Here is a 27892-nt window from a genome sequence, read left to right as displayed (position 1 = left end):
GAGAGGGTAATTTTTACAATCGCCATTAGAAAAATGAAAATTATAGTAATAACTACTTTCAAGTCCAATCATCTGTTTCAACTGAACTGTATGAAAACTATAGCCTCCACTACGGGTAAATCCACCAATCAAATTATATTTGGTATTTCCTATTTAAAATTCAAGTTAAATTAATTCTTCACCGTTAAGTCAACATCGTATTATTAGCAGTATTTAGAAATTGTGGTAAGTGTGAGATTTTTTTATTCACATTTACTTAGAAATTTAATTTCAATACTCGGAAACCATACCTGTCACTAGATGGCGCGATACCATATAAATCGTTGATAACTTTCACGATATCGAATAAGTAAATAAGCTTGAAAATCTCGCACTTGGCATTCTGTCTTATATTATATCGTTGATACGCGTACTTCTATGTTAACAACATGGCTTTTGGTATTTCATTCTTTTTGAGTTGTAAACGCCAGTACTGGCTTTCTTATAACATCTTATAAGCATAAAGCAGTGTTCTTAATGGACGGTGCAATTTGGGTGAATCATCGCATACATTTTAATAAACAAGACTTCTTCATCATGTCAATTATTGGACGTCCACCTAGTTCTTTGGTAGCGAGTTAAAATTTAAAACGCCACGGTCTTTCGCTTGGTTTCAGACCCTTGGGTTCCCCACTTATTGCCACTCAAGGATAAGGTAAACTTACCTTGATAAGGCTTGTGTTGTTCAAAATATTATAGTCGCTCTCTGCACGTACCTAACGGTATCGTAATGTTCTCATCAACGACCGACTCAAAAACCTATGCCCTTAATAAAGAGCTTACAAATTGCATAAGTATTTAAAGTTCGGCTTATACAGAGTTAAACATAAATTATTACATATAGTTCTTATCATTTCTACTATTCCATTAGATTGATTCCATATAATATTCGATTCTTTTTAGTTTAAATATTATAAATTATATTATATGTGAGTTAATAAAATATCCATATTCAGATTACGTCAAGAAATTCCACAAAATGTCTTGGATATTTCAATGACTGGTTATTATACAAATGTATACAAATAAAGTCAATTTTCTTTTTTGAACGTAACAAAATTCCGAATTAACGTTAGTTACACAAATATTTTTTCATAGTTAATCCATTTACCAAAATCGTATAGAATGGTGATAATAATTCGGATGTACGCAAGAAGCTTAATTTAATATACAGAGTAGGTGGTAAATAGTTTTTAACACATTATTGTTGCAAGAAAATTGAAGAAGTTAGTGAAGAGTATTTTAAAGTTACACAGACATAGATAAAATACAAATTCGGTCTAAATAATATTTCCGATATTATACGTACGTGTCATCGAATTATTAACATCAAAAAATGCTTCGTTATTTTGCGTACAGGTTATAAAATTGATTTAAATTGTTCTAATCAAAATAGTCAACACAGTTCAGTCTTCATTACACGTTTAGGTTAGCCTGACTTCCACGAAGCAAGCGTCACAAACTCGAACGGGCTTTGTATTCCCGACAAGGGCAACTGTTTTTTCACTACACGCACCGCAGAATATATGGCCACATCTTCTGCAGTGATGCTGAAAATAATAGTCATTGTTTTAAACACTTACGACGTACGATAAAAATGAACGTTGCATAGCGTTCGAATATTTATGCAGTGTTTACGCTCTGATTTTTGAAAGGAGTTGTTAGTTGAAGTGAGATCAAACAATGCTCAACTATTCCGACAAAAAGAGATTTTTAAGGTAAGACTTATATTTTCTGTCATTGTTTTCTTTTAATAAGCAGTTCTTCGATCCGTGGAACATTTGGTGAAATAATATAATACTATATATAATATAATATAATACATAATGTTAAAGAAGTAAGAAATTTCTTTCGTATAATAACTATCTTATTAATTTAAAATTATCTTACTTGTTTTGGAAAATATTTTTTAAAGAACCCATTATTTGCATTTTAATATTAAAACCATTGATTCTGAGATCAAAAAAAAAAGAAATTCACCTTTCTCCTAGCGATATTGAACTCTTTAGCACACGCGGCGCAGGCTACGGCGTCCTTGTCACTAGTCCAGTTTGGCGTTTCATCGGTAGATTTTGCCTCCTTTTCTAGCATTTCGGCAAGTTGCAATTTATTTTCAGACAAAGTGGCCCCGACTTCTTCTAGAGTTTTCTGAGCTTCACTGTACTGTATCTTGAGCTGATGTTGTTCTTCTTGAAGTGCTATATATTTCTAGAAAATTACAAAGACAAGTAAGTATAGTTTATTGTGAGTTCACCTACTTTACAGGTTCTTTCAAGGACCCGTGGGAAGCATGAGAAACAGAAAAAATATCTGGATGTAAGGTTTGAATTTCTTGCTCAAGTTTTATACTGTTTTTTTATTGTTTGTTAAAATACTTTGAGTAATACTTTTTTTTTAAGTAAACAAATATAATACGGAAGAAACAGAATACGAAATAGGGCGTGCAAAGGCGGTCTTATCGCTAAAGCGATCTCTTCCAGACAACCTTTGACGTTAGGAAAGACGAATATATCTAAGGTATCGCTATCGCTATCGCTAAATGATAATAAACTTACTCACAAATCCTAATACCACACACATATTATATATAATATACATATTTATGCAATATACTTACTTACTATATATATTACATAGATAATTCTTCGTAGATAATATAAGAAATTTTCCTTACCTGTCCTATAGATTTAAGAGATTCCACTTCTTGATTGAGTATCGATATTTTATCGCGGTCCCGCATCATTGATTCCTGCAATTTAAATGATGCTTTGAGATGGCTAATTTATTGTACTTCATACATGATACGATAACATAAAACAAAGAATCGGTAGAAAACACAAAGATTATCTTAACTTTTTTATGCGTATATATACTCTTTAGTTTATTTGGAGGTTTGGTTTATTGCTTAGCTGTAGGTACAACACTATTTCACAAGTTTTATATTTTATGTTAAATGGTTGTTCTACACTATTTGAAATTCAGGTTATACTGTGTCTACATCTTTTTAGTAATTTAGCCCTAGCATTGAATTATGTTTTATCTCAATTATTACAGTTATAATTAATGCGCTTAAAACAAATAAACAGAGAACAACAAGAATGTTATAAAAGTACAAATAGGTATATTAACAGTAAAGAATGGTATTACTGGCGGTTTTTGAATCTCTCTGGCTATACTATTGACCAATAGTCAAAGTCATCTCACCTGCCAATATTTCTATGTACATTTATTTGTGCATTTACCATACCATCAAACTGGTTGTCCAGTTTGGCAGATAATAAATTAAAATTCAACTTTGTGCATCTAAATCCTATCAATTAAGCACTCCCTTAGTAAAGAAAAGGCGGTAGCTAAATTGGAGAAGGACAACAAACAGAGGGGTTCAAATTCGATTTCTATTGATATAGAAATTTCGATAAGTATTCAACATTTTTATATTACGTGTAATGCAATTACGAAATACTGTTGAAGGGTGCATAAGTATATTTCATAAGGAATTATCCTGTATAAAAATTAAATCCAAAGAAGCAATTTTATTTTTCCATACAAACTTATTCAAAACATTCTAAGTGTTTACTTATGACAACCCTATTGAAGATAAAAGACCGACACGTGCATAGTTCGTACACTACGCGACGCGTACTTAATAAAGTGGGAGGAGTCACTTGATTTTACTTTTGCATGTGATGTTAAGGTTGTTTCTGATTTCTTTCAGTAGAAACTATGGCAATGGTTTACTCAAAAACTATTAGCGTTTCGTTTTCACAGATAAGTTTCAGAGGCAGTAAAGAAAGTAGCGGTAAAACCTCTTAAGTATTATTTCGATTTTTATTTACACGTTGTACATATAGTTGTATGAAAGTACAGGTGAAACACAAATAAAGAAAAAAGTACCTGTAAAGATATCCTCCATTCACGTTCTATCCGTAGGTCACCTTCAGCGGCGACTGCCCTGGTTTCAGCGATTGCTGCCTTCTGCCCGAGAGATCTTGAATTCTCTTCTAGGTTCTTACGAACATTTTTATCTTCCTGTAACCTGCGTTTTTGTTGTAGCTCTATTTTGCTATTTTGTCCTCAAATCATCATTAAGTTCTACTATGATCGTCATAGAGATTTAGAACCATATGATTGTAGAGTTTTAAGGCCCGTTATTAATATAATTATTTTATTTTTCATTATGGTTCAGACTTATTAAACTTAAATTGCCGCTGACGTACTTTCAAATATTTTGCAATCAATTTGAAATGTTAATAAAAAAGCAAGAAAGTGTAACGTCATAATTGAAAATATTAAACAACAGTTATGTTTTTTTGTAAGAGCTCATTAAATTATCTGGTATTGCAAAAAGCATTTTATACATATTTTAGATTGAATAATAAGGTGCGCGTTTCCAATATAGCTGAGACAAGTCATGCCGAAATAGACCATTCAGGAATATAAATCTCTATTCATCGCGTTTATCCTCTAATAAAATTATTGCTTTATTGCATATCGAGCCTTGCTTTAATGGAAAAGAGCGTTTTGTTACCATATCAATTAATAATATTTTATCTATGAAAAGACATTTGTTTCCTTGTTGCATTGTAGTGGAGCGATAGTGTAAGATAATAATTTTTTTATTAATTATTATCATAAAGAAGCGTCTAGCCTTGTACTAAGAAGAAGAAACTTAGCCAAGCCAGTAGTACCAACTTAGATATACAGGGTTAAATAAAAAATGCCAGAAAGCTCTCGGCCTTGTAGTTCCTATCATTAAAACTAACAACTTTTGTTCTACGTCATTTCAAAATTCAATTTGAATTTATATAATACAAAAATAAAATCATGATATTTGTCTAAAGTGACATTACACCAAATACGATTCGATTCGGCAAAGTCGCCTAGTCGAGTCAGTGACCGTAAAAAAGAAGTAGAGCAGAAGTTTTAATTTAAAGAACTACCGGTGCAAGAGCTTTCTGCTATTTTTTATTTAACCCTGTATTAATTGAATCTCTCGATATATTGAGAGATTTGATTGCAAAATTGTATTTATGCTTTTGGTGTAATGAAATCAGTGTAGTATTATATTTTATGAGATAGGTAAGGTAGGCAAAGAATTAATAAACTATTATAAAACAGGCCAACGGGGAAAAAATACAAAAATTAATAAAAAAGATTTAATTTCATACATTTAATAATCTTACTTAAAAAAACTGTAACTAACATTGTATTGTAAGCAAATGCTTTTTGGAACTACCAATAGAACTCTGAGTATAAAGCCCCATTATCTGGACTTTATGAGAGTCCATGAAAAATTATATGCAAGGAAGTTTTGTACATCTTCGATCTATAATATACTAGATATGAAATGCATATTAAATCTAGCAGAGAAGTGCCAGTGTTTTGTTTTTTACTTATGGTACGTGTTAAAAATAATTTATATAGCTTATGGCATGTATATCCTTAAAAGAAGATCTTCATTATCAACCCATTACCAGTCCGCATTAGGGAATGGGTCACGTCTCAGAATAAAAAGGCCGTATGCGAGTTTGCTTACGATGTTTTCCTTTACCGTTTAAGCAAGTGGTTTGTGATTTTAACATAACTTCGAAAAGTTAGAGGTGCGTGCTGGAGATCGAACTACACCTGGTATTTTAATGATCGAAGTTCTGAATTGCCCGAAAAGATAGATTCCGAAATCTCTAAGAGTAAATCTTTTCTTACATTACTTAAATGGCCACCGAGATGCTAATTAAACACCAGAAGGGCTAACATAAATATGTGTATCATTTTTTTGTTTTATTTCTATAAGGCGTGAAAATAATTATCATGTGTCTCACATGTTAGCGTGTCACAGAATATGTTGAAATTAATAACTTCGTTGATGGTAAAGTAAATTCATTATTGTGAATTCATTTTGTTTTTCTAGACAACTGTGAGGTCTCATCTAAATGACTGCCCAACTGATCAGCTTGGCAACTGGTCTCAATCACGGCAGTTCAATGAACATTTAAAAATAGTATATTATTCGAAGAGTCACACTACGATAGAAATTCGCGAACCTGACAAATAAAATTCAAAAATATCGGAATCGGAAAGGTCGTCCATCATATATATACGCGAGCTGTTTCGATACTTAGGGGGGAGGGGTGTCACTTAATCTCAATACCCACGATTTTTCCCCTCGCAAGAATAAATAGTTGGAAAATCCAAAAGTGCACGCCTCATAATCTCATTCATAACTATAAAATTGAGATTATTTGTAAATAATAATTAAACTACATCTAATTATACCGTGAAAAGTAATAGGCTTCTATTCCTCAAATACATTTTAAGTTGTAGAATCACTCGGTGTGCGTAAACTGACAGTAATACCGACCTCAACGCTTCGCTTATGAGGCGTGCAATCAAGTAAATTGAGTATAACACGTTCCCCTACTAAAAAATAAGGCTAAACACTACACAATTACATTTATCGCGGTTATGTAAACGCCACAAATTGGCAAAATAATAAAATTATCTTTTATTTAGCTCCAGAGCATTACACAATTTATTGACACTAAATACGTATTTTGTAAAAACTTACTCGAGATAAGGGGAGATGGAAAAGCTCGAAAACAATCTCACAATATCTAAACAAGGGAGTCGCAATATCTTCAAAGTCACCTCATGCAATTAATGGATGCGCCATAATGGCAAATGCCGTTAGTTGGGCTTTAACAGACTTCCTATCCGCAATGTTTGTTAACCAAAATAAATTTGAAAAATGTTAGTGGCAATAGTCATGCAAACATAAAAATATCGATAATGGCAAACCTGCACAAGAAACAAAATAAAAGAAGCATAGACCTTTGGTTTTGTAAATGAAATACGATATGCGACTGAATATCATTTATTACAAAGAAGGCTTTACATAAATAGAAGTTTAAAATTACAAAACTATAAAAGAAACCGACAAAGGTTTACCGAATTCATACATTAAGATTCTAAAAATCTAAAATGCTAATACATTATTGCGCATTAAAAATCTTTTAGTCATAATTTCAATTGTGGATAATTATAATTACACAAAAATGAGATCAATTATGTAGTAATATATTTTTAAAGATGACAATTAATCCTATAGATTGAATCACATATTAACGTTTCTAAAATACTTGAATATCACTGAAAAAATATACAAAATATCTAATTATAATTTGGTATCGTTCTCTGTAATAGTTCTGAATACATCTGTATTTGATTAATAAGGCTAGAGATTCTAGGAAATAATTTAAATATCGATTAAAATTTAAAACATTTCAATACTGTAGCACAGTTAACTCTATAATATAAGAATTACAAGTCCTAGTAGTTTTAATGAAGAAAATAATACTATATTTCATGGTTTTTTTTTAATCTTAGTGAAAAGTAAATAAACCTAACATAAAACTTAACATGTTCCAATAAATATCATATAACTACTATTTTGGAATACTTTCAAAACCACAGCAACGATAAGCTAAAGCAATAACAGCGCATTGCCTTCCGTGTGTTACTATGATGTTACTAAATATACTTTATCAAAATATCATTGTTTTATTGTGAGGGTTTGCCAATATCAAAGGAATATAAATTTATATATATTTCAAATTTTAGCAAGCGGTGCATCGCTCACACCTAAGTGCGTTTTCGATAAGTTGATATGTCAAGCAAATACATTTTAAGTTGTAATAGGGTATTTGACTATCTATAATAGAAAATTTGACTGAATTATAGAATTTAAAAAAGAAAGACATTGTAAATAACAAGGGAAAAGTCATACTGCTAATAGCATTGTTAAATTTACATCTACTGAAAATGCGAAGGCTGTTATCAGCAAGAGCATCGGACGCGTCTAAAGGAAGGGTTAAACTAAGGCGTCCAAATTCGTGTCTCACTTGCAATCAGATGACAGCTTTATAAACGGCGCGTCATGATTGGTCGTAAATTAGCTTGCCAACCCGAACGCGGGTTTGAAACCTTGATTTATACATCGTTTAACAAATCCGGAAGAAAGAATATCAACTTTTGCAACTCATTATATTTGCATTTTCAGTAAGTAAAAAAGAACTAGCACAGTCAGCGATCATCAATCATTCTTTAGTTGGAACTTTCTTATAAAAGTTTGTCTCAAATATAACCAAATAATCAATTATTTAAAACATCTTCCCATTTTTATCACAATCTGAATTTAATTCTGTATTTTGAATAGCTTAACTTTTAACTTTAATATTGAAATGCGGTATCAATGACTGTTTTTATTTCTTACTTATTACTTTACGAAATATAGCGTCAAGTACCCTATTAAATATAATCTTATAGGCACTGATCATCGAGCGATTCAAGGCGTATCTTAAGTAAAACATGTATAACCTACTTCTCATCAAGCTGATGTATCGTGCTGCCCATTGATTCAGTCTTTGCTTCCAATTTGGCTATTAGCTCTGTTTTATGTTTCAAGGAACTTTCACATTCCTAAAACAAAGCCAGTATTTAGCTATTATAATACTATTCTGGTATTGAAATAGGAGACTGTCGTTAGTATTTAAGCATACATACGCATTTCACTAAGCATTATGTTATTCTAAATATTTGAGGTTAATACGATGGATATATTTATGCTTTATCCAGTTACCAGGGTCAGTTTACCCGACTCTGTCCGTCAAGGTCAGAAACAAAATCTGTGCACAAAATTTGTTTTAAATCTTTTAACCAGGTCCGTACGTCCGTACCTTAAATATTCCAAAGCATAAGAGATTACTGACGTGCGTACATGGGGTACACTGACGGGGGTTTCGGATCTGGTGGACCGGCCTTGACCCAGATATATCTGAACAAACTAATTATAATGAATAAAAATAGTTATATCTATACTATCAATTCAATTCTGCCATCCTATTATCCTCTTCATAAATCTATTTAATAATATAAGGGTCAGTGCAGACCAAAGTGCAGACTTTGAGAGCACGCTTCTGCTGATAATAATAATTTTATCGTCCATATCGTACATTATATTTATATTTTTCACTTCACCACAATCTTATATGAAAGTAAGAGTAGATGTGACATAAGATTTTTTATTAAGCCTAGTTAGTAAACAAAGCTCTCAGAAGGGTGATTCAAACCTTACGACGCAAAGCGTTTTGTGCGAGTTGGTATGATATTGACGACATATAGAAGAACAATCTTACTCTAAGACTGTAATACGATGAAGGGTTTCAGAGTCCACTCTCCGAAACTGTGAAATACCCAAACTGTTAAACACCGGCCAATTTAATTCTTGATGATCAAGAATGAAGTATTGACAAGAGTAGCGAATTCTCGGCTCGGCGAGCTACAAAACCTAGAACCAACTTGTAACAACACAACGAATTTGAGATTAATATGCTCAGTTGGCCAGTTTATACCATTATACATAAATTGGATATGGATGATATTTAATTATACGTAGGAAATCTGCGCAACCATATGGGCGGAGTTTGACGTTCAGTCTGCGCTGACCCTGAGTAATTGTTAGTTATTATCGTGAATCTAATTATTACGCTACGAGAAACATCACCGTGTGGGATTTTATAATTCTAATGATATATACAACAGTCTATTTGCTATCACTTTATTTTTCTACTGCAGAAACGCTAGGCTTGTCGTTACAGCTATTTTTACGGAACGGTGGTATTTCCTGTAGGTTCAATTTCTTTTTGGGCGGACCCTCGTCCTTCGACTTTGTACCCTTTTGATGACTACTTTGTGCTTTAAGCATTTCTAACTTCTCTCCTAAATTATCGTTAGTGGGCGATTTTAAAGCTTTGACTAAATCATGATCCGGTCCGAGGAAGTGGTTATATTTTTCGAGGTTGTGGAGTATTTTGCCAATTTGCTCAGCCTTCCCTTGAAGCCTGGAGACCATTTCACCTTTCTGCGTGAGTTCCATCTCGCATTCCTTCCGTTCATTTAATGCGGCATTGACGAACACACCAATGTTAGTAATACATATTCATGGTCAAGCTCATGGTTTTCGATATAAGCGGAAAGTGTAACATGCAAGAAAACAAACCGCGCATTATTCATGAGAAACTTGTTTCTGATACTGACGCGTAAAGCAAAGATATTCTTGACCCTCTCTAACTCACAACCCATTAAGGAGCTAATTATGAATTTAGAAATCCACGTGTTTAAAATGGTCCAACACTACGACTAATTCAATCTGTAGTGACCTGAAGATGATATGCATTCTATTGGAATTTTTCATATCACTGACCAAAGAATGAATTTGAAAATACTACATAAAAATTACACAAGTGAAACTAATAGCGACAGATATGAGCTTGGTTCGAATTTAGGTTATTGTCTCAATCCATTACGATTTTTAAACTGTATCGCATTGTTTAGTTTATAGAGGAACTTGTGAGGAGAGAAATGACAGTAATTGTATTTTATTATTTGTTGTTGTGTCCCTTTATAGAAAATGAAATATAGTTTTTCCCTAACTAAAAGGTAAAATTTCAACACTCATGTCAAAACCAGTAATGTGGCCTTTCTCACTAATAATGACAATATTATTTCTTGCATATCGTTGGCTAATTCAAATGGGTGCATGATAGAAGCGGAAATTATGTATGTATGGTTTTTTACTTTCCAGAGTATGACAAACTAGACGCCATCTGATCTGTAGCGCGTTCCAGTGTTATAATATATATATATATATATTGTTTAAATGTTATTATTAAAGCTGATTTTGATATACTTATCACCTGGATATTCAACAGGAATCAGCCAATCACTAGGGATTGGCTGAGGTGTGCTATTTTTAGGAATGTGCCAATACGTTGGTTAATAAAGGTTGAACCTGTACAGCCAAGGTTCAATTCAAACCAAGGTATCTGAATTGTGATATTGAGCCAATATTACATTATTACTCAACAAAAGCACTCACAGACCAGTTTGCAGATGTAATATCTCCAATTATTTTTCTAATATCGGGCAACGCAAAAAACCTTACAAACTTTTAAACTCGCTCACGAGTTGCCCAGGTCCTCGCAGGTCACAATAAGCATAGGTATTAGAATATACAGATGTTGTGAGTATCTATAGAGTGCTAGGAAGGTCGGAATTCGAAAAGCCTTTAATTTACAGCGTCTAGTACAACCGTCAGCGCAACAAAACAATGAAGGTTAAACCGAATGATTTACGTTTTATATAAGCCATACATTAATCATTGAGCGGAGTAAAGCGAGTGCATGGGCGGACAATAATGGCTTAGCACCCACATCTAATAACGAACCTTAGCGGAGCAATGACTTCTAACAACTTGTTTTTGTAATAATACTCAAAGCGTATATAGTAAGGAGATGTTATTTTTGATCAACATTCGAATGGGGCACGAGGTTATTTTTTTAAAAAGTCAGTTATATAAACTAATGACTAAACTAAATTTAAGTAAGATAACTTAGTTAAATTTTTTAAGGATTTAATGTCCTTTCAGACAACAGGAACTTCCCCTCATTTATTATATATTAAAAAAAATTATACAATTTTGAAATTCAGTTTTTCTCCAAAAATAAGCAATCGTGCAATTTTGTATGTGATTTTATAAAACAAATATAGGTTTTAATTAAAGACCAGTTTCGCGCTCTAGCCTTTTTCTTCTGTCCTAATTTGCTGAGAAAACCGTAAAGGTTGAATGATAAATCACCATGATATTACGGAGGTACGTACCTACTTGTTGTAAAAACTAAATGCTATCGTATCTTTTGTCAGCTCATTGACCTTGACTTTTTTAGAGCGAGCGTATTGTTAGTAGTTTGTTATGTTATTTGACATTATGGCGATTTAAGTGACATAGTGGTAATATGCAGCGAACCGTGAAAAGATTTGAACTCTAAAGGCACGCCCACATAGGAGCGTAAAACATTGCATAAGTTATACTACATAACAAAAAATAAGATTTTTTTAAATGAGAATTTCAGGAATGTCTTCAGTGTGATCTCGCCAATGTGCACAAATCTCATAGAATTATATTTCCAGATTGCTCGTTGCATTGATGTCTAAAATGGAGTGGCGATCGTTATATAATTTTATGTAATTTTTTAAATATTTATAAGTTCATTTTTGGTTTTCGGTTAAATGTCTAACTATGAAGGATAAACTAATCAGATTCGAAAAATGACCTGATCATGACATGTCACGCCACCTATACTTATAAAAATCTGTTAATAAAATTCGATTGGCAGAAACGCAGCTTCCGTGTGCTTTCGAAGGAACTGTGGCACGATATAGTACTATTATTTGTTAATACGATTTGTTACATAAGATTGGATATTCGGACACAAATTTCTATACACGAAATTGCTTTGCATTTACCCTAATGTATCCCTAGTATAGAAAACGTATATTTTATAATAACTTTAGAGGCTAGAGGTACTAAGCGAAGCTTAAAAAATTCAGGAGCAGTCGTCTAACCTACTGTGCTAATTTATGTAGGCAAAGGGTACAAAATCATACGAAACATGCTACATCAATAGCTTACCTGCAATTTCTTGTACATCTCCAGATTTATCAGTTTAATATCGTCCAATTGTCGTCGTAGAGAAATAATCGTATCCTGCTTATCATGAATGTCTTTCTCGAGGAGCTTCATAGCAACTTCCATTTCTGCTTTTAACGATATCTGTAAAGTAAAAAAATAACACTATGAAACACAAAATTTTTGTACTTGTCTTCTTCTCACCGCAAATATCCCTACTAATATTATAAATGTCAATGTAAGTTTGTTTGTTACGCTTTCACGCAAAAACTACTTAACCGATCCTCATGAAACTTAAAACGTACACATATTCTAAGAAGTGTTAGAAGTAATATAGGATACTTTTTATCCCGACATTAAACTCGGTTCCTTTGGGAGAGGGAATGAGTTTTTGACGATTTTTACACCATAACTCCGACAAATTATAACCGTTTTAAATCAGTTATAATTTGTCGGATTTTTGTACTATAGATTTTAATATGTGTTTAATTTTGCTTGGAGAACTGTGGTTGGAGATAGAGGACAGAACTCCTCAGCGGACAGCAGCAAACCCATGAGGGGTTAAGGCTTAGCGATGAATACTTTAATTTTTTTTAGATCTTCAACTAAATTTAATGCCACATCAAAAAACAAAATCAAACGCAGACGAAGTCGCGGGCAACAGCTAGTTTAATAATAAAATTAAGTGATTAATTCAACAATATTTCAGTAATAATATTACTAACATACCTTTGAACGTTTTAATATTTAAATTGCATTAAAATAACATACTTATTCATTATGATGACGATAATAATAAATTTAGTAACGATTATAGGTTTGACCTATTTCACGGTTGAACGGATTCGAAAGCAGAAGTTTTAGGAAGGTCAAACGCCAAATAATATTCTAAAGCATACACATTTCTTAAAATTTTGCATTCACCATGTGTCGAGGCGACGTGAATCATAATCAAGAAGTTCTAATCTATAGTGAGCGCATAAAGATCTGTCTTTTAATTGAACACTTAATTATTAGAAAACAGATACCCAAGGCATACAATATTATTTTTTATTAAGATGTAATTTTACATTTCGTATCTTAATTATGGAGTACCTAATTAATTTCATAACTTGTTTTTTAAACTTATTTTTTTTGTCAAAACTTTAGTTCATGTATCATAGATATAAGCATTTTATAAATAAGGATATTATTCGATTAATAATTAAATTAAAATCCAAAAAATTTATACGCTGTTATAATCGCGCAGTTTCTTATAGTAGAGAGAGTATTCTCCTACGTCTTTCCTCTAATGCGGGTTGGCGGTTGAGTTGGTTTAAACACTAAAGTAACAGCTAACAAATAAACAGTACCATATCCGTTCCGTTGTGATTAAAATAAGTCATAATATTACATAGGTACAATCTTACCTAAACTAACACTTGTAAGACATACCTGCAAATCCAACTCTTTCTGCAACTCCATGTTTTTCTTCTTCTCCTCTTCCAAACTCTTACCAAGTTCAGATTCTTTCTCATGTTTATATTTATCAGACGTATTACTTTTCACGCTTCTTTTCTCCTGAAGAAAATAATTTTATTTTCTACGAGTGTACACATAATATGTCTATTTACATAACTAAATAAGACAACAACTGGATCATCGTAATCAGCCAAAGTAAATTGCTGAACACGACTTATGAGAGTGGGTTTAGATCCACCGCACTGTTTCGATGTGGGTTGGCAGATTGTAACGTATCTACTGCGTAGCGGTGATAGCCTAGTGGTTAGGATTTAGGTCTTACGTTTCGAGTATTAAGCAATTGAAATTCATTTGTTATTACAGTGAAGAATAACGCCGTGAGTAAACCTTCATGCCTTAAGAGCTCCCCAAAAAGTTTAAGGGCATGTGTCCAATCTGCACTTGGCTAGTGCAGATTGGCAGAATTACGTACGAAACCCGGGGCATTCAATTTAGGAGTTCTACAAAAAAAAAATGTGTTGTTTATTCTTGTAAAAAAACATGTGTAGTTTTTATAAAGAACTTTTTCTAAACTCGCGATAACTTCTAAACTTCTAAATTAAATGCCCGATTGGGATGAATTAAAAAGTATAGCAATACTTCTTAAGTCACCCTTGATGATATACCTACATGCCTTTATTTATTTGTAAGAGTTAATACTGCGATACAAATGTTAACCACTAGTGTTTCTACTAACTATAATAGTAATATTTCCTCGCAGATTTTTTTTTAGGTAATAATGAGTACTTCAATGATTGAATACGTAATTTTAATGTATCACCAAGAGTTTTCGGCGCACGCCTCAATTTTTCTACTTTGGCTTTCGTTACTGCAATTTTCTTAAAAATCTCCAATTAAAAAAAAACTATAGTCTATGTAACTTTCTGATAGTTTAACTTGCCTTTGGCAAAGAAATTGTAAAAATTTACTTTTAGCATTCAGTACTTTCGGAGTCTATTCGGTAGAAGAAATAAACAAAATAATCTTTCTTTATAATATTAGAATAGAAGAAGGTAGAGATATTTATTGATGATTACTACATATCAGTAGGTGCTGGGTTTTATTCTGATGAAAGCCAAAAATTTTTCAGTCTTTTGCCTGTCATGATTGATGCCTTTTCAATTTTAAAATTTTAAGTACTTATATATCATAGAAATAAAATTTAAATATTTTTTTTTTCTTAATACTTTTTTTGATTTTGATCCAGCACTGAGATAAGCTTGGGCCCAGAATTCCACCATACACTACATCAGGTGAGCCAATAAACAGCCCAACTTGTCGTCCAAATAAAAAGTATCTTGCATAAAAAAAAAACGAGTAATGTTTATTTAACGCATAATTAAATATTAATTTTAATGGCATCTCATAACTTGATGATAAAGATATTATGGTAATCGAATTCGCGGTAATGGTAATGCTTAGACATGAAGATAATCATTGTTTATGATGAGGTCATCAACTCATCACCCACACAATGTCACAATGTTTCAATGATTCGATTGTATGAGACAAGGAAAACTTAAAACGGATTAAATAAGGTAAATAACGTTTTACCTAATGTAGTTAGTGTTTCAAAATGTAGTAGTTTGTATACTAGCTATACTATTCCGTCAATAATTTACTAAAATAACTTTTAGTTAAAGTTTTAGTAATCATTAGGTAGGTCCGCTTTCATTTATTGATGTTTATTATATCTCTAGAGACAGTAAACTATCATTGTTATATCGCAAATTATGAAAGATATCACATGGAGCGACCAATATGTATAAACAGGTGACAAATACATTTCATTTTTTATGTGATGATGCAGTCTAAGATAGTAGCGGGCTAGCCTGTAAGGGTATGACGGCCGAGTGGCGCAGTGGGCAGCGATCCTGCTTTCTGAGTCCAAGGTCGTGGGTTCGATTCCCACAACTGGAAAATGTTTGTGTGATGAACATGAATGTTTTTCAGTGTCTGGGTGTTTATCTGTATATTATAAGTATTTATGTGTATTATATTCCTAAAAAAATATTCATCAGCTATCTCAGTACCCATAACACAAGCTACGCTTACTTTGGGGCTAGATGGCGATGTGTGTTTCGTCGTAGTATATTTATTTTATTTATATAATAAGACCTGTAACTAGATGCGACTCAAGTCTCAAAACAGACAAAATAAGTTAATTCAGAAATTATATATTCCGAAATTGCTCATGCTGGGGATTGAACCTGGGACCTGACATTTATAAACCACAGCGCTCAATACTACGCAAGAAAAGGGCGCCATTAGGTATATAATACACCAAATGTATCTCTAGAGTCAATATCATATAAACAGCATTGTCATAAAGCGACAAATCGTAAACATAAAGATATTTTGCACAACCACTTCTAGATAAGAAAGCCTATGAATACATACCTCTTCATCGGCTTGCACTTCCATCACTTTCATCCTGCTATCTTTGGACAAGTCCTGACCTAAACATAAAAAGAAACGCACGTGTTTCAGACGTTGGACAGACATAAATAAACGTGGGATTTCCGAAATCGGAACGCGTATCGAAATAACTCACAGTTTTTCGTCCAATTTATCTTTTTCCTTGGACTCTTAGCTGTTGAATTGCCCATCGCGAATCGCATAACGGTGTTTTTTTTATGAACGTGACAATAAAGTGACGTCCGACGCCAGCGGCATACTAATGCCTACTAAGCAATACAAAACTCAAAAGGTCGTGACTCATTGTACTTATTGCAAGGTGTCTTATCTAGTGCGAATTCTATCGCGCGAGGTGATTTTCACACACTTTTCCAAGTGTTTATTGTTTATCAAGATTAAATGTTCTCAAGCAGGTTATCGCTTCCAAATATTTTTATTCGTCACAATGTAATACAATTTTTTTTTTTTTTTTACTAATCTCATACTTTGTTAGTAGGTATTATATTAACGTGTCAACTAATGGATACCCAGGGCTGGACATAAGTATTTGAAGGTGGTTCAAAATATCATAGATTTTAACCCTTGCGTTCAGTGGCCCCTGCGACTTGATTGATGTAGTCTTTTCATCTATTCGGGGGCCTATCAACGCTGTGTTTACCGGTGCGAAGTCACCATTCCGGCACCTTAGGACTTCAAGGTCCATCGGTTCTTCGAACTATGTGCCCTGCCTTTTTGCCACTCCCGCTTCGTGACTCGTTGCGCTATGTCGGTAACTCTTTTTTACGGATTTACCAATTACCTACGTGGAGATACTTGGTTCGACTGTTGGTAAGAGAAAAACCATCGCCCATAAATCGAGCAACACCTCGCAGGTCATGCGCAGAACACGTAAATCATAAATCACAAACACGCATAAAGCGCCTGTGTGTCCTGATTAACCTGAGGCGTAGTAAATTCATTGTAAAAATACGCAATCTAAGGATTTAAAATCGTATGTGTCGCATCACTGCACTACATTTATCCTAATAATATGATCGGACGCGGTGATAACGCAGTGGTCAGGACATCGGCTTTAATTTCGGAGGGCAGAGTTCTAATCCCAACACGCACCCCTAATTTACCTAAGCTATGTGCGTTTTAAGGAATAATAATAAGTGATATATTATATCACTTGTGCTTCATCGGTGAAGGCATACATCGTGAGTTCTCCATAATATTCTCAAGGGCGTGTGAAGTCCACCAAACCGCACTGGGATCGGTGGACTGTGGACGTCAACCTGGAGGAGACCCGTACCCTGTAGTAGGTCGGTAATGGGTTGATATTAATATGATCGTTGCTTTACGTGAGATCTTCAAGGAGATTGAAACGCTTCCATACATTACAGGTGATAACAAGATGAAATTTGCACCATTTAAAAGCTTACATTATTTTAAGTAATTTTAGTTAATTAGAAGCTTATATTATTTCTCTATCATAATGTTTTTTTGATTTCTAGATTGCAAAATGAGCTAGTTTTTTTCATGTATTTTACATTAGGTCATATAGTCATTTATTAAAGTATATTTCAACTTGTTAAAATCAGGCCCATAAGTACCATTCTCGTATATGTATTATAATTAAACTCACAAAAAATACTCTTGTTATCTATATTCCCGAATATTAATCACGCTTCGAAATGAAACGCTTGGGTATCGGATAACGGAAGGCAAAGAACGGAACGGCATAGATATATAGTGAACAAAATTTAGACAGAGCATATTTCAAATTGTAAACATGCCTAAATGACAAAGTGTGGATATAGATAAAAATCCTATTCGAAGTTTATTTAGGTATAAGGTAACTAAAGGTTGCCCGCGTTCATCGTACGCGTTTTTTACAAATTCCGTAGGAAAAGTTTGTTTCCCTGGGACAAAAAGTAACAATATTACTCTCCGTCTTTTTCAACTAACTCTATGCCAAAAATCAAGACGATTGGTTACTTTTTTATAGCGCGAAGAAAGGAAAAACAAACAAAGAAATAATAACACTTTCGCAATTATAACATTTGTAAAGATAACACTTTAAAAGGACTCACCTAGAGCATGTTTTAACTGATTGTTTTCTTCTACCAGCTGGATCATGGTGTTCTTAGCGATAGCCAGGTCTTCCTTCATTAAAGCATTGGTTGTTGTCAGCCCCTCGACTTTGGATTGAAGATTTGTCACTGTTGCACTAAAATGGAGTGTTTTATTTATTTTCAAATACAATATTGCTGATGTAAGGTTTTAAAAGCACTCCTTCTTTTTTTAAAATTTCAATTAAATTAATGATTGACTATCGATTTAACGGTCAGAAAAGCATCGTGAGGTATCCTGCTAGCCTTAGAGTTTCTCCATAAAGTTTTCAAAGGCGTGTGAAGACTAGCAATCCGGACTTGGCTAGTCCGCAGCGGGATTGACTAAGTCCTATTCTATACCTATACCTATCTCATTCTGAAAGGAAACTCCGTGCCTTGTAGTGGTCGTTAATGGGTTTATTAAGGGTTAATCACAACAAAACACAACTGTTTTTACAGGAAAATATTCTGTACAAGCGTGTCCTGGGTTTTCTGATCTTAAACAGCTGATACTTTAAGCAAAGAACTTTCAAACGCACAATGTTCCTCGCAAAAGTTACTATTTCATTGTAAACTATTAACATTCGTCACGCTTAAAATTATCTACTCGTTTATCCTTAGCAAGCTCAAAATATCAGATAATAATAGTAATAAATAAATAAACTACAACAATACATATATATATATATAAATTAAACTCCACGTAGGGCTGCCTGGACGCAGAAATTTTAATTTGTAACATTTTTTTTTTTATATTGCATATTAATATTTAATATAAGTTTCTTGTTTTGCCATTAGGCTCAAAACCAGGTGGCCTGTATTGCGGAGAACATTGGTTGCCTGAGAAACAATATCCTGAATAGGCGGTAAACATGTTAGTAATAAAGAATGACCAACGAATGCAGGTAAACAGCAACGTTCTAAAGAAGAAACTGGACACGTTTTTTAATCTGCGTGTAGTTTTATTACGGTGTTTCAGTTAATCACTAAATACTCAGTTACCAAATGGCTTATCAACTACATAACACTGAATCGAGCACAGCAATTACACTAATTCGAGACTATTATGTTAAAAATTACATTAGTATTAGTGTTTTCATATCCGACTGGTAGTTCCAGAGCAGGATCTTTTCCGCTTTATTATAAAAATATAGTAATATAAAAAACAAAGTGAAAACCTATTTAGATAGGACCTTCCGGGTTCGATTACCGGCAGGTGCAATTTGGAAATTTATAATTTCTGTATTTTCTTTGGTCTGGTAGGAGGCATCGGTCGTGGCCAATTTGTTATCCTACCGACAAAGACGTGCCGCTAAGCGATTTAGCAAACCGATTAGGTGTAACTACCTACGGGTTAAATATAACTGCCATACTCCCTAACAGATTAGCCCGCTACCATCTTAGACTGCATCATCACTAACCACCAGGTCATATCGTAGTCTAGGGCTAGCTTGTGGTGGAATAGTTAAGAAAAAAAAGGATATCACGTCTCTGGTTTCGCTGCTAAAAACTATTTGCTTCTTAATGAAAAAAAACACTGCTGGAGATTAAATAAAATAGCAGCTATAAACACCTTTTGAAAATAAAAGACAACTCATTGTTCATCTCGTGTGAAAGAACAACAATGCATATTATACTCACTTAAGATGTCTGTTTAACTCTTCGATGTAATTCTTTTGGTCCAACATTGTGTTGATGTGGCGTTGCTTGGGTTCATTGTTTCCATTATTACCGTTACCGGCCAACTCATTGGATGAATTGCTTCCGCGAAGGTAGAGGGAGAAATCTATCACTCCTTGCTGACTGTCTAAATCTTCTTCCTACAGTATTTTAAATACACTTATCAAGAAAAAACCCGAGATAAAAACAAACAACTGAGTTCAGCCATTCAAATTCAAATATCTTTTATTAATCTAGACCTTATCACAAGCACTGATGAAGCGTTCTCACATACATCATGTTACATTCGTTAACTTGAAACTAAAGTTAGGAGGATACGAAATGAGCCCACAACAAACTTAGCCAAGTTTTTTTTGTTATCACCATCTCACAGTAGAATTTGTATTAAATATTTAGCTATGAAGTTAGAGCAATTCATACCCAAGCTTTGTAAACCTTAACATTATAATAGGATTTTTCTATTATTCACTTTTATCCTCAGCCTTTTTATGTCCCAATGCTGGGACAGGTCTTTTATCTCACAGCAGTGAGGGAATTAGAGCATTGACTCATCCACTGCTCAGTTTAGGAGTAGAAGGTATATCTATACATTTAATTATACGGGTTTGCGGGCTTATTACTACATGTACTTGATAATCACGTGGACTGACATTCCTTCCCCGTGAATTTATCCTTCCGTGCTCTACGAAGCAGGGGGATGAATATCAAGGATATGGTGGAAAATACGGTACTAAGAATTTCGTGACAGAAAAACTCAATATCTATGAATTATTAGCCCGACTCGAGAATCGAATCTACTCACAATCAATCAAGAATCAATCTAGTTACTCGTGATTCGTAGTCGTCTATGCTAAAACGAGTTTAATAATTCATCATCATCATCATATCAATCCATCATCGACCCACTACAGGAATGGGAATGGGGTTAAGGCCGTAGTCCACCACGCTGGCCCAGTGCGGAATGGTGGACTCCACACACCTTTGAGAACATTATGAAGAACTCTCAGGCATGCAAGTTTCTGTAATGTTTTCCTTCACCGTTGAAGCAAGTGATATTTGAATTGTTACACGCACATAACTTAGAAGAGTTACAGGTGCGTGCTGGGATTCGAACTCGGGCCCCGAAAGTCAAGTCGAAATCCTACCCACTGAGCTATCACCGCTTGGTAGTACCACCGCTTGGTAGTACCACCGCTTAGTAAGTAACTATAAAACTAAAGCTTCCTTCGATAGGCCGCAAAAACTCAGACAAAAGTAGACCATACTAACCTTAACACATAAATTGCAATCAACAACATTCAGGCCAACAAGTAATCCTGTTATGATCACAGCTTCCTCATTTAGCATCAATGCGTGCGGTTCGAAATATTCTTCAAGCGTTTCTTCGCGATGTTCCAACAAGATTCTGAGGTAGTCAGCAAGCCTCTTTTGCATTAGCGCTAAACGTAGCCAGGCTCTAGCGCGTCCCATTGCAGTCCTAAAATATAGAACCGATAAGAGACTTTTTCGTAGCGAGCTCGAAAAACTATAGTTTTTTTAATATTCAATGTAAAATTTTTATTAATTCAATAACATTACAACGTTTACACTAAAACTCTAATTAGGTCCTACTACCTACCTAAGAAAAAAAAATGGCGGTCACGCGCGTTTTCGTCCGCGACAACCTCTGATAATTAATATTTAATTTTGTTTGTTGTACCACCTACTTATTTCTTATAACATTTTCTTGTATGCCTTTGGTTGCCTGGAAGAGATCGCTATTTAGCGATAAGGCCGCCAAATTGTACGTTCTACCTTATTGTGCTGTTGTATTTGTATCTCTGTAAATTTTCTCTGTGGTGTACAATAAAAGTGTATTCATTCATTCATTCATTCATAATTTTCCTATAAACTTTTTCTTCCGCTATCCTATACAACAATATACCCTGATCAACAGCTTCGACTCGGCCGCCTATTTCTCTCAAGAATTTGACAGTGAAATGCTAATTTTTTTATCGTCCTGATATTTCTTGAGTTAAGCGCGTTCTGACGAATAACTTTCATCCCCTATTATAAATAGTTAGGTATATTTTAAATGTATAACACTCACTTGACGGTAGGTAAGTCCCTGATGCTAGCTGTGATGTCTGCTGCTTCTGGTGAATATTTTTCGACCATTTGCAGAATATCCCACAATTCCTTCTTTGGACCAAGCAAGCCCTAAGAAAGATAAAACGTATACATAAGAATATTGTTATGGCGTCAGAATTACTTCACGTTTTTTGGCTTAAGACTTAAATTCTTATTTCGTAAATTACCAGAGGCTACAAGCTGAATATTTTAAACGTCAGCTGGTAAATGGCAATTGTATGTCGGTAACATAAATGTTATAGTTCCTAAGTGCTGTAAGTTACAAGAAGGTGCATAACCTAGAGTTACCTTTTTAGGCTTGAGCCCATGACGCATGACATGTTCAAGAACAATGAAGAAGTGATGCAACGGTAAATGATCACTGTCGAGCATCCGGCCATATCGCAGTGATTGCTCAATTAGCTCCTTCACAATCAGCTTGGAGATATTCACGAGATTGCTGCGCTCTATCACAACCGGGTCTCGGGCTACAACAGGCATTTTCACTTAAATGTTAGCTTTAAGTTCAATCCGATGAAAATGTATTACAATAAATTTTGTTTTATTACACGTTTACATTATTAGATAATACTGAGATTTCAAAAAGAGAATATTGAGTTATGGAAAAACGGCACCCTAAAATTAGATAACTACAATAAAATAATTAAAACGCTACAACACTACTTCGAAAGCAATCGGTTAAATCGGTTAAAAAAACCGGTTAGATACATTTTATAGAAAAATGGGAAATTGGGTTTTGCGAAAGCGGTAACAATAACTGCTAAAGACATCCGCAGTAATGAAACTAATTACCCATTAAAGAATGCATAGGATCGTCTGGAGAAGTCATTGCACCGTTATCTGATTGAGCAGTATAAGAATTCTGCATTTCCATGTCGTGCAGTTCCTTCAAACAGAGCCACTCTCCGTCAACTGAGACGCGGAAGTTACACAAGTAAATAGTGTCTTGCGCCCCGGCCATGTCCGCATCGGGGTTGTCTTCAACTTGTATCCCAGATGTTAAACCCAATTCAGGCAAGGGTTCCACCCCGTGGGCCGCAGTTAGAGAACGCATAATAAAGCAGCAAAAAAACTTTGAAGCGAAACAACACACACGATATCGGAAATTTTGTTCACTCTTGTATAAACATCGTAACTCAGTGCTTCAACGGAATTTCCCGATCTTATTCTTTCTTAGGGCTTCGCTATATTGTGTACGACAGGTAAATTTTACTAGATTGTTATTTTGATCACACGAAAGCACTTCTAAGGACAATGTCACGCAAATGGGTTTTCCAGACGATTCAGAATGTGATATTGATTTTCCGACAAGCCAGTGTTGGAGAGAAAATCAATACTCCGAAAACGTGCTGCCATCTGACGTAGCATGCAGGGACTTTATGACATTACTTTCTTAGTGTTGTAAGCGTGCAATTTATGATACTTTATTCAAACCCAATATTGAAGTATTATCTCATTATTTGTAAAAAATTTAGTTAAGCTTTTATGTGATTCAATATATTACTGCCAAAGATAAACAATGTAATAGGTACCCAATAACATAATTTTTTGTGTAACTTTGCCTACAATCGGCGAAATGTTTTTGAAATAGAATACCTATTTATTTGCTTTAGTACTACAATAGTTTGTACTACTGGAAAATAAAATGTGATCTTAAGTATTTCGAGTGGAATTCTTTATGTAAACCACTCAGAATAGGCTGGTGATGCAAACTGATGATACAAAATTTATAATACGTTGGTTTTAACTCCTTTAGCACACAATATTTAGATTGCATTTATGTGTAACTAATTTTAGTAAATAAAAAATATCTGTCACAATAATTTATTTATATTTCAAAATACATGACAGTCACTGTAGGATAACAGTAGGGGGATGTGGAGATGGAGTGCGGCAGCTATTCCAAATCACATCACAAATATGCATGGATGAAAAAGTTATGAGCTGTTTGATTTACTGGGTCTAACTGGTATGTATGGGTGTCAGCAGAGGTGGGTTATATTGAAAATATCACAGGTATCTTGATTTTAATAGATATTTTCTACATGTTCTAATGTTCATTGGACAAAACCAAAATCAACAAACATGCAGTGGACTGTTAAGTATATGTCTATGTACTGTTAAGTATATACTGTAAAGTCATCACCATCATTATCATCAACCCGGGTTTCCACTCCCAGCCATGCACTTGTAAGCATTAATCACAATGTTTTTCTAACTAACTAAACACTGTGATAGCTTAGAGGTTAGGACATCAGCTTCACTTGTGGGGTGCTGAGTTTGAGCCCCAGTATTGTTTTTCTAAAGTATAAAAACCAGTAATATTTAATTTCTTATAATATAGTAGTAAAAGTGAAACACCAGTAGTAAAACACTGTGATAGCTTAGTGGTTAGGACATCAGCATCACTTGTGGGCTGCTGAGTTTGAACCCCAGTATACACCTTTAACTTTTCTTAAAGCAATTAAATATAATTTGCTTGAACGGTAAAGGAAAATGTTGTGAGGAAACCTGCATACCTGACAGTTCTTCATAATGTTCTCAAAGGCATGAGAAGTCCACCAATCTACACTCGCAAGAGACCTGTGCCCTGTAGTGGGCTGCGTTGATATAATGATGAATTGCAAGATAGATAACGTAAGGCATTAAGCACAATGATAATTACATAATATTTGCTATATTTACTGAATACTTTAATTGTGCACCACATAAATATACAGATAACAGAGAAACAAGTACAACACAACATTTGCAATTAAAATCTTGTAAACTACTTATAGATAACTTGGACTAAGTGAAAACAATATCAAGCAAACTTTCCATTTAAAGTGGAAGGGTGTAAACTGTGATGAACTACATTGCGTGCCCTATATTGAACATATGGAATCATGAGGATCAGATCAGGAGGTTGTCTAGGCTACCATAGAGTAATGTCATCCTAATAGATTGTACATGTAATTGGGGACACTTTTGGTTTTATTGTTTATTTGTTTATGATTCCAAAATATGTTTAGATCCACCTAACTTTCATATTTTCATCTTTTATTCTTTCATGTAGTCCTATGAAGAGTTATAAAAAGCATGTCTAACTTGCAAACAACAATGCAACAATAAATGACAGTATAGCTGCTGCAATCCATCTGAAATCAACACTGCATAACAAGCAAATAATTTTGCATTAATGTTCTCATATAATAATCAACATCTTAGGCTGTTGCCATGTAGATTAAATTGAAGCCCCTCACTCATCCCCTTGAATATTATGGATCTATTGATGTCTCTTGCTCCCTTCCAATAGTTATTGCCACCAGATATGACACCTTGGTTGGGTTATGTTTAACTTCCTACAATTACATTATGATTTAGGTAAAGGTAACATCGGCAAGCAAGCTGTTTTATTGCAAGGCAATGGAAGAGGTTGTGCATAGGTTCATTAAATCCCAAAAATTTTAAATTCAAAATTCATTTATTTCAAGTTAAATAGTTTATAATCCCTTTTAAAATGTCAAGTCTGTTTGTAGTGACTCTCCAAACAGTTTGGAAGGCAGATTTTACAACATCATTTTATAGTTTAACAATCTTTAGAATTTTTCTATCTTTTGAGAGATGAGAGTGGAGTGACCTTATTCCAAGCAGCCTTGTTGTTAAGGAATTATCAATTGTGTAGTAACCACGTTTGATTAAATCTGTTTAATATGTTGTTTAAACCTACTTTTTACCTTCAGCATCATATTTTTAGTTTTTGAGCACAAAGCCACCATCCCATAAAGGATTTCTGTACTTCTCTTGGACAATATGCAGATATCACTTATTAACATAATGTAAATTTCTAGTAAGTCAATTGTTTATATCAACCTTTTGTTAATAAGTAATGTATTGTTTAAAAAAGATTATATTATTATAAATATATTGCGAAGCTACTGTAAGTATACCTTCTTCTTTAAATTTGTGCATAAAGGGATTTCTGTGATCTAAGTTTATATATTGATTGCACAGCTATTTTCTGTAGTATAAATATAGTTTCTATATCAGTAGCTCTGCCCCATAACAACATCCCATACGACATTACATTATAGAAGTATGCATAAGAAACAAGCCTAGCAGTTTCAACATCTGTAAACTGTATAACTGTTCCAAAGTTAGATATTATATGTGTATATATTCAGTACAATACAGTGCCCTGTTAATAAACAGCACTATTATAATAAGATCACCCTACCCCTAGCAGCAAACTTCTTATCCTTTCAGATGCCATTGATCTAAGTATATAGGGATGCTGTTCACAAAATGCATTTTGGAGGATCCAACCAAAAAAGGATTTAAGCATAGTTATTACACCTTGACCTGTAATCACAAAGGTCAAGGTGTAATTATTTAAAAAACAAAACATTAACACCTAATTAAAAGTATTACAAAACTAGCAAATGGCATATTTTTATACTAATTACACATAAAATATTTTGCCTGACATTTTAAGGACATACATTTCATCTATTATTTCTAGTTAATATTTTTATTGTATACTAGCTATTGCCCGCAACTTCGTCTGCGTTTGATTTTGTATTTTGATGTGGGATTCAATGTAGTTGTAGTTCTAAAAAAAATTAAAGTATTCAGTATCGCTAAGCCTTAAATGAGGGGTTTGCTGCTGTCCGCTGAGGAGTTCTGTCCTCTATCTCCAACAACATTCAGATCTACATAAAGTTTGGGCAAAAAAAAATATTTAAATCAGTTATAATTTGTCAGAGTTATGGTGTAAAATCGTCAAACACTATCATCCCCTCTCCCAAAGGAACCGAGCTTAGTGTTGGGATAAAAAGTATTTTATATTACTTAGTCAGTATTTTAACACTTCCAAATGAGGAGTTTCATGAGGATCAGTTAAGTAGTTTTTGCGTGAAAGAGTAACAAACAAACTTACATTAACATTTATAATATTAGTAGGGATTGCACTTTCTGATGGATTGAACGATTCAGCATTAAGCAATGCATATACACATTATTTAATGTTTTCTTTTGGCTTAGAGTTTAACAGGTAACACATCAGCCTGTTGGTCTCCACATCTGTGGAGACTACTATTGTAAGTAAAGTTTTCGACTTTGTTTATTTGATATTTAAATTGATATGGCGTCATTGATCATATTTTTTGGGTTTATGACTCTTGGCTGTACAAACTGGGTTAATAACATAAATACGTTAATGTAGGTGCTCGTATCTCACAAATTGTGAAATTACTTACACTTTGTACTGTAAAAGTATGATTTCTCCGGTCGAGACAATAACAGTTCCGGCCATTTGTCCTCTCTGCTCGACGACACTGACGGGGATCTCGGTAGAAATGCCGACCTAACTGAGTTAGTAGATGTAGTTGGTGACACTTCAGTCTTTTTATCATTCGAGGACGCCATAGTAATTATTACCTATTAATTAATCCGCAAAACATTTCTATATAAATAACTTTTATTTTTCATTGACGTGTCACACATACACAATCCACATTCCACA

General features: G+C 33.8%; 1 protein-coding gene across 4 annotated transcripts; it reads right to left on the bottom strand.

Annotated features, from left to right (window-relative positions):
* Nucleotides 1-36: 36 nt before the first annotated feature.
* LOC120626664 (RUN and FYVE domain-containing protein 2) lies at nucleotides 37-27878 on the bottom strand. 4 transcript variants are annotated; one of them, XM_039894272.1, is made up of 14 exons: nucleotides 27627-27878; nucleotides 22675-22853; nucleotides 22346-22455; nucleotides 21526-21733; nucleotides 20218-20396; nucleotides 18556-18692; nucleotides 16463-16521; nucleotides 13997-14122; nucleotides 12566-12706; nucleotides 8417-8514; nucleotides 3934-4075; nucleotides 2714-2788; nucleotides 2020-2247; nucleotides 37-1589 (listed from the first exon to the last, which is right to left on the bottom strand). In XM_039894272.1, the coding sequence occupies exons 1-14, from the start codon at nucleotides 27793-27795 to the stop codon at nucleotides 1464-1466; spliced, it is 1977 nt and encodes a 658-aa protein (XP_039750206.1). In that variant the 5' UTR covers nucleotides 27796-27878; the 3' UTR covers nucleotides 37-1463. The 4 variants fall into 4 exon arrangements, with proteins under 4 accessions (XP_039750206.1, XP_039750204.1, XP_039750207.1 ...); XM_039894270.1 differs by lacking the exon at nucleotides 27627-27878 and adding an exon at nucleotides 23179-23789; XM_039894273.1 differs by lacking the exons at nucleotides 8417-8514; nucleotides 27627-27878 and adding an exon at nucleotides 23179-23798 and having other exon boundaries at nucleotides 3934-4068.
* Nucleotides 27879-27892: the final 14 nt, after the last annotated feature.

This window comes from Pararge aegeria, chromosome 10 (genome assembly GCF_905163445.1).
Source record: "Pararge aegeria chromosome 10, ilParAegt1.1, whole genome shotgun sequence".
NCBI classification, from domain to species: domain Eukaryota; kingdom Metazoa; phylum Arthropoda; class Insecta; order Lepidoptera; family Nymphalidae; genus Pararge; species Pararge aegeria.
The sequence above is the reverse complement of the archived record's forward strand: the minus strand, read 5'-3'. Positions and strand labels throughout refer to the sequence as shown.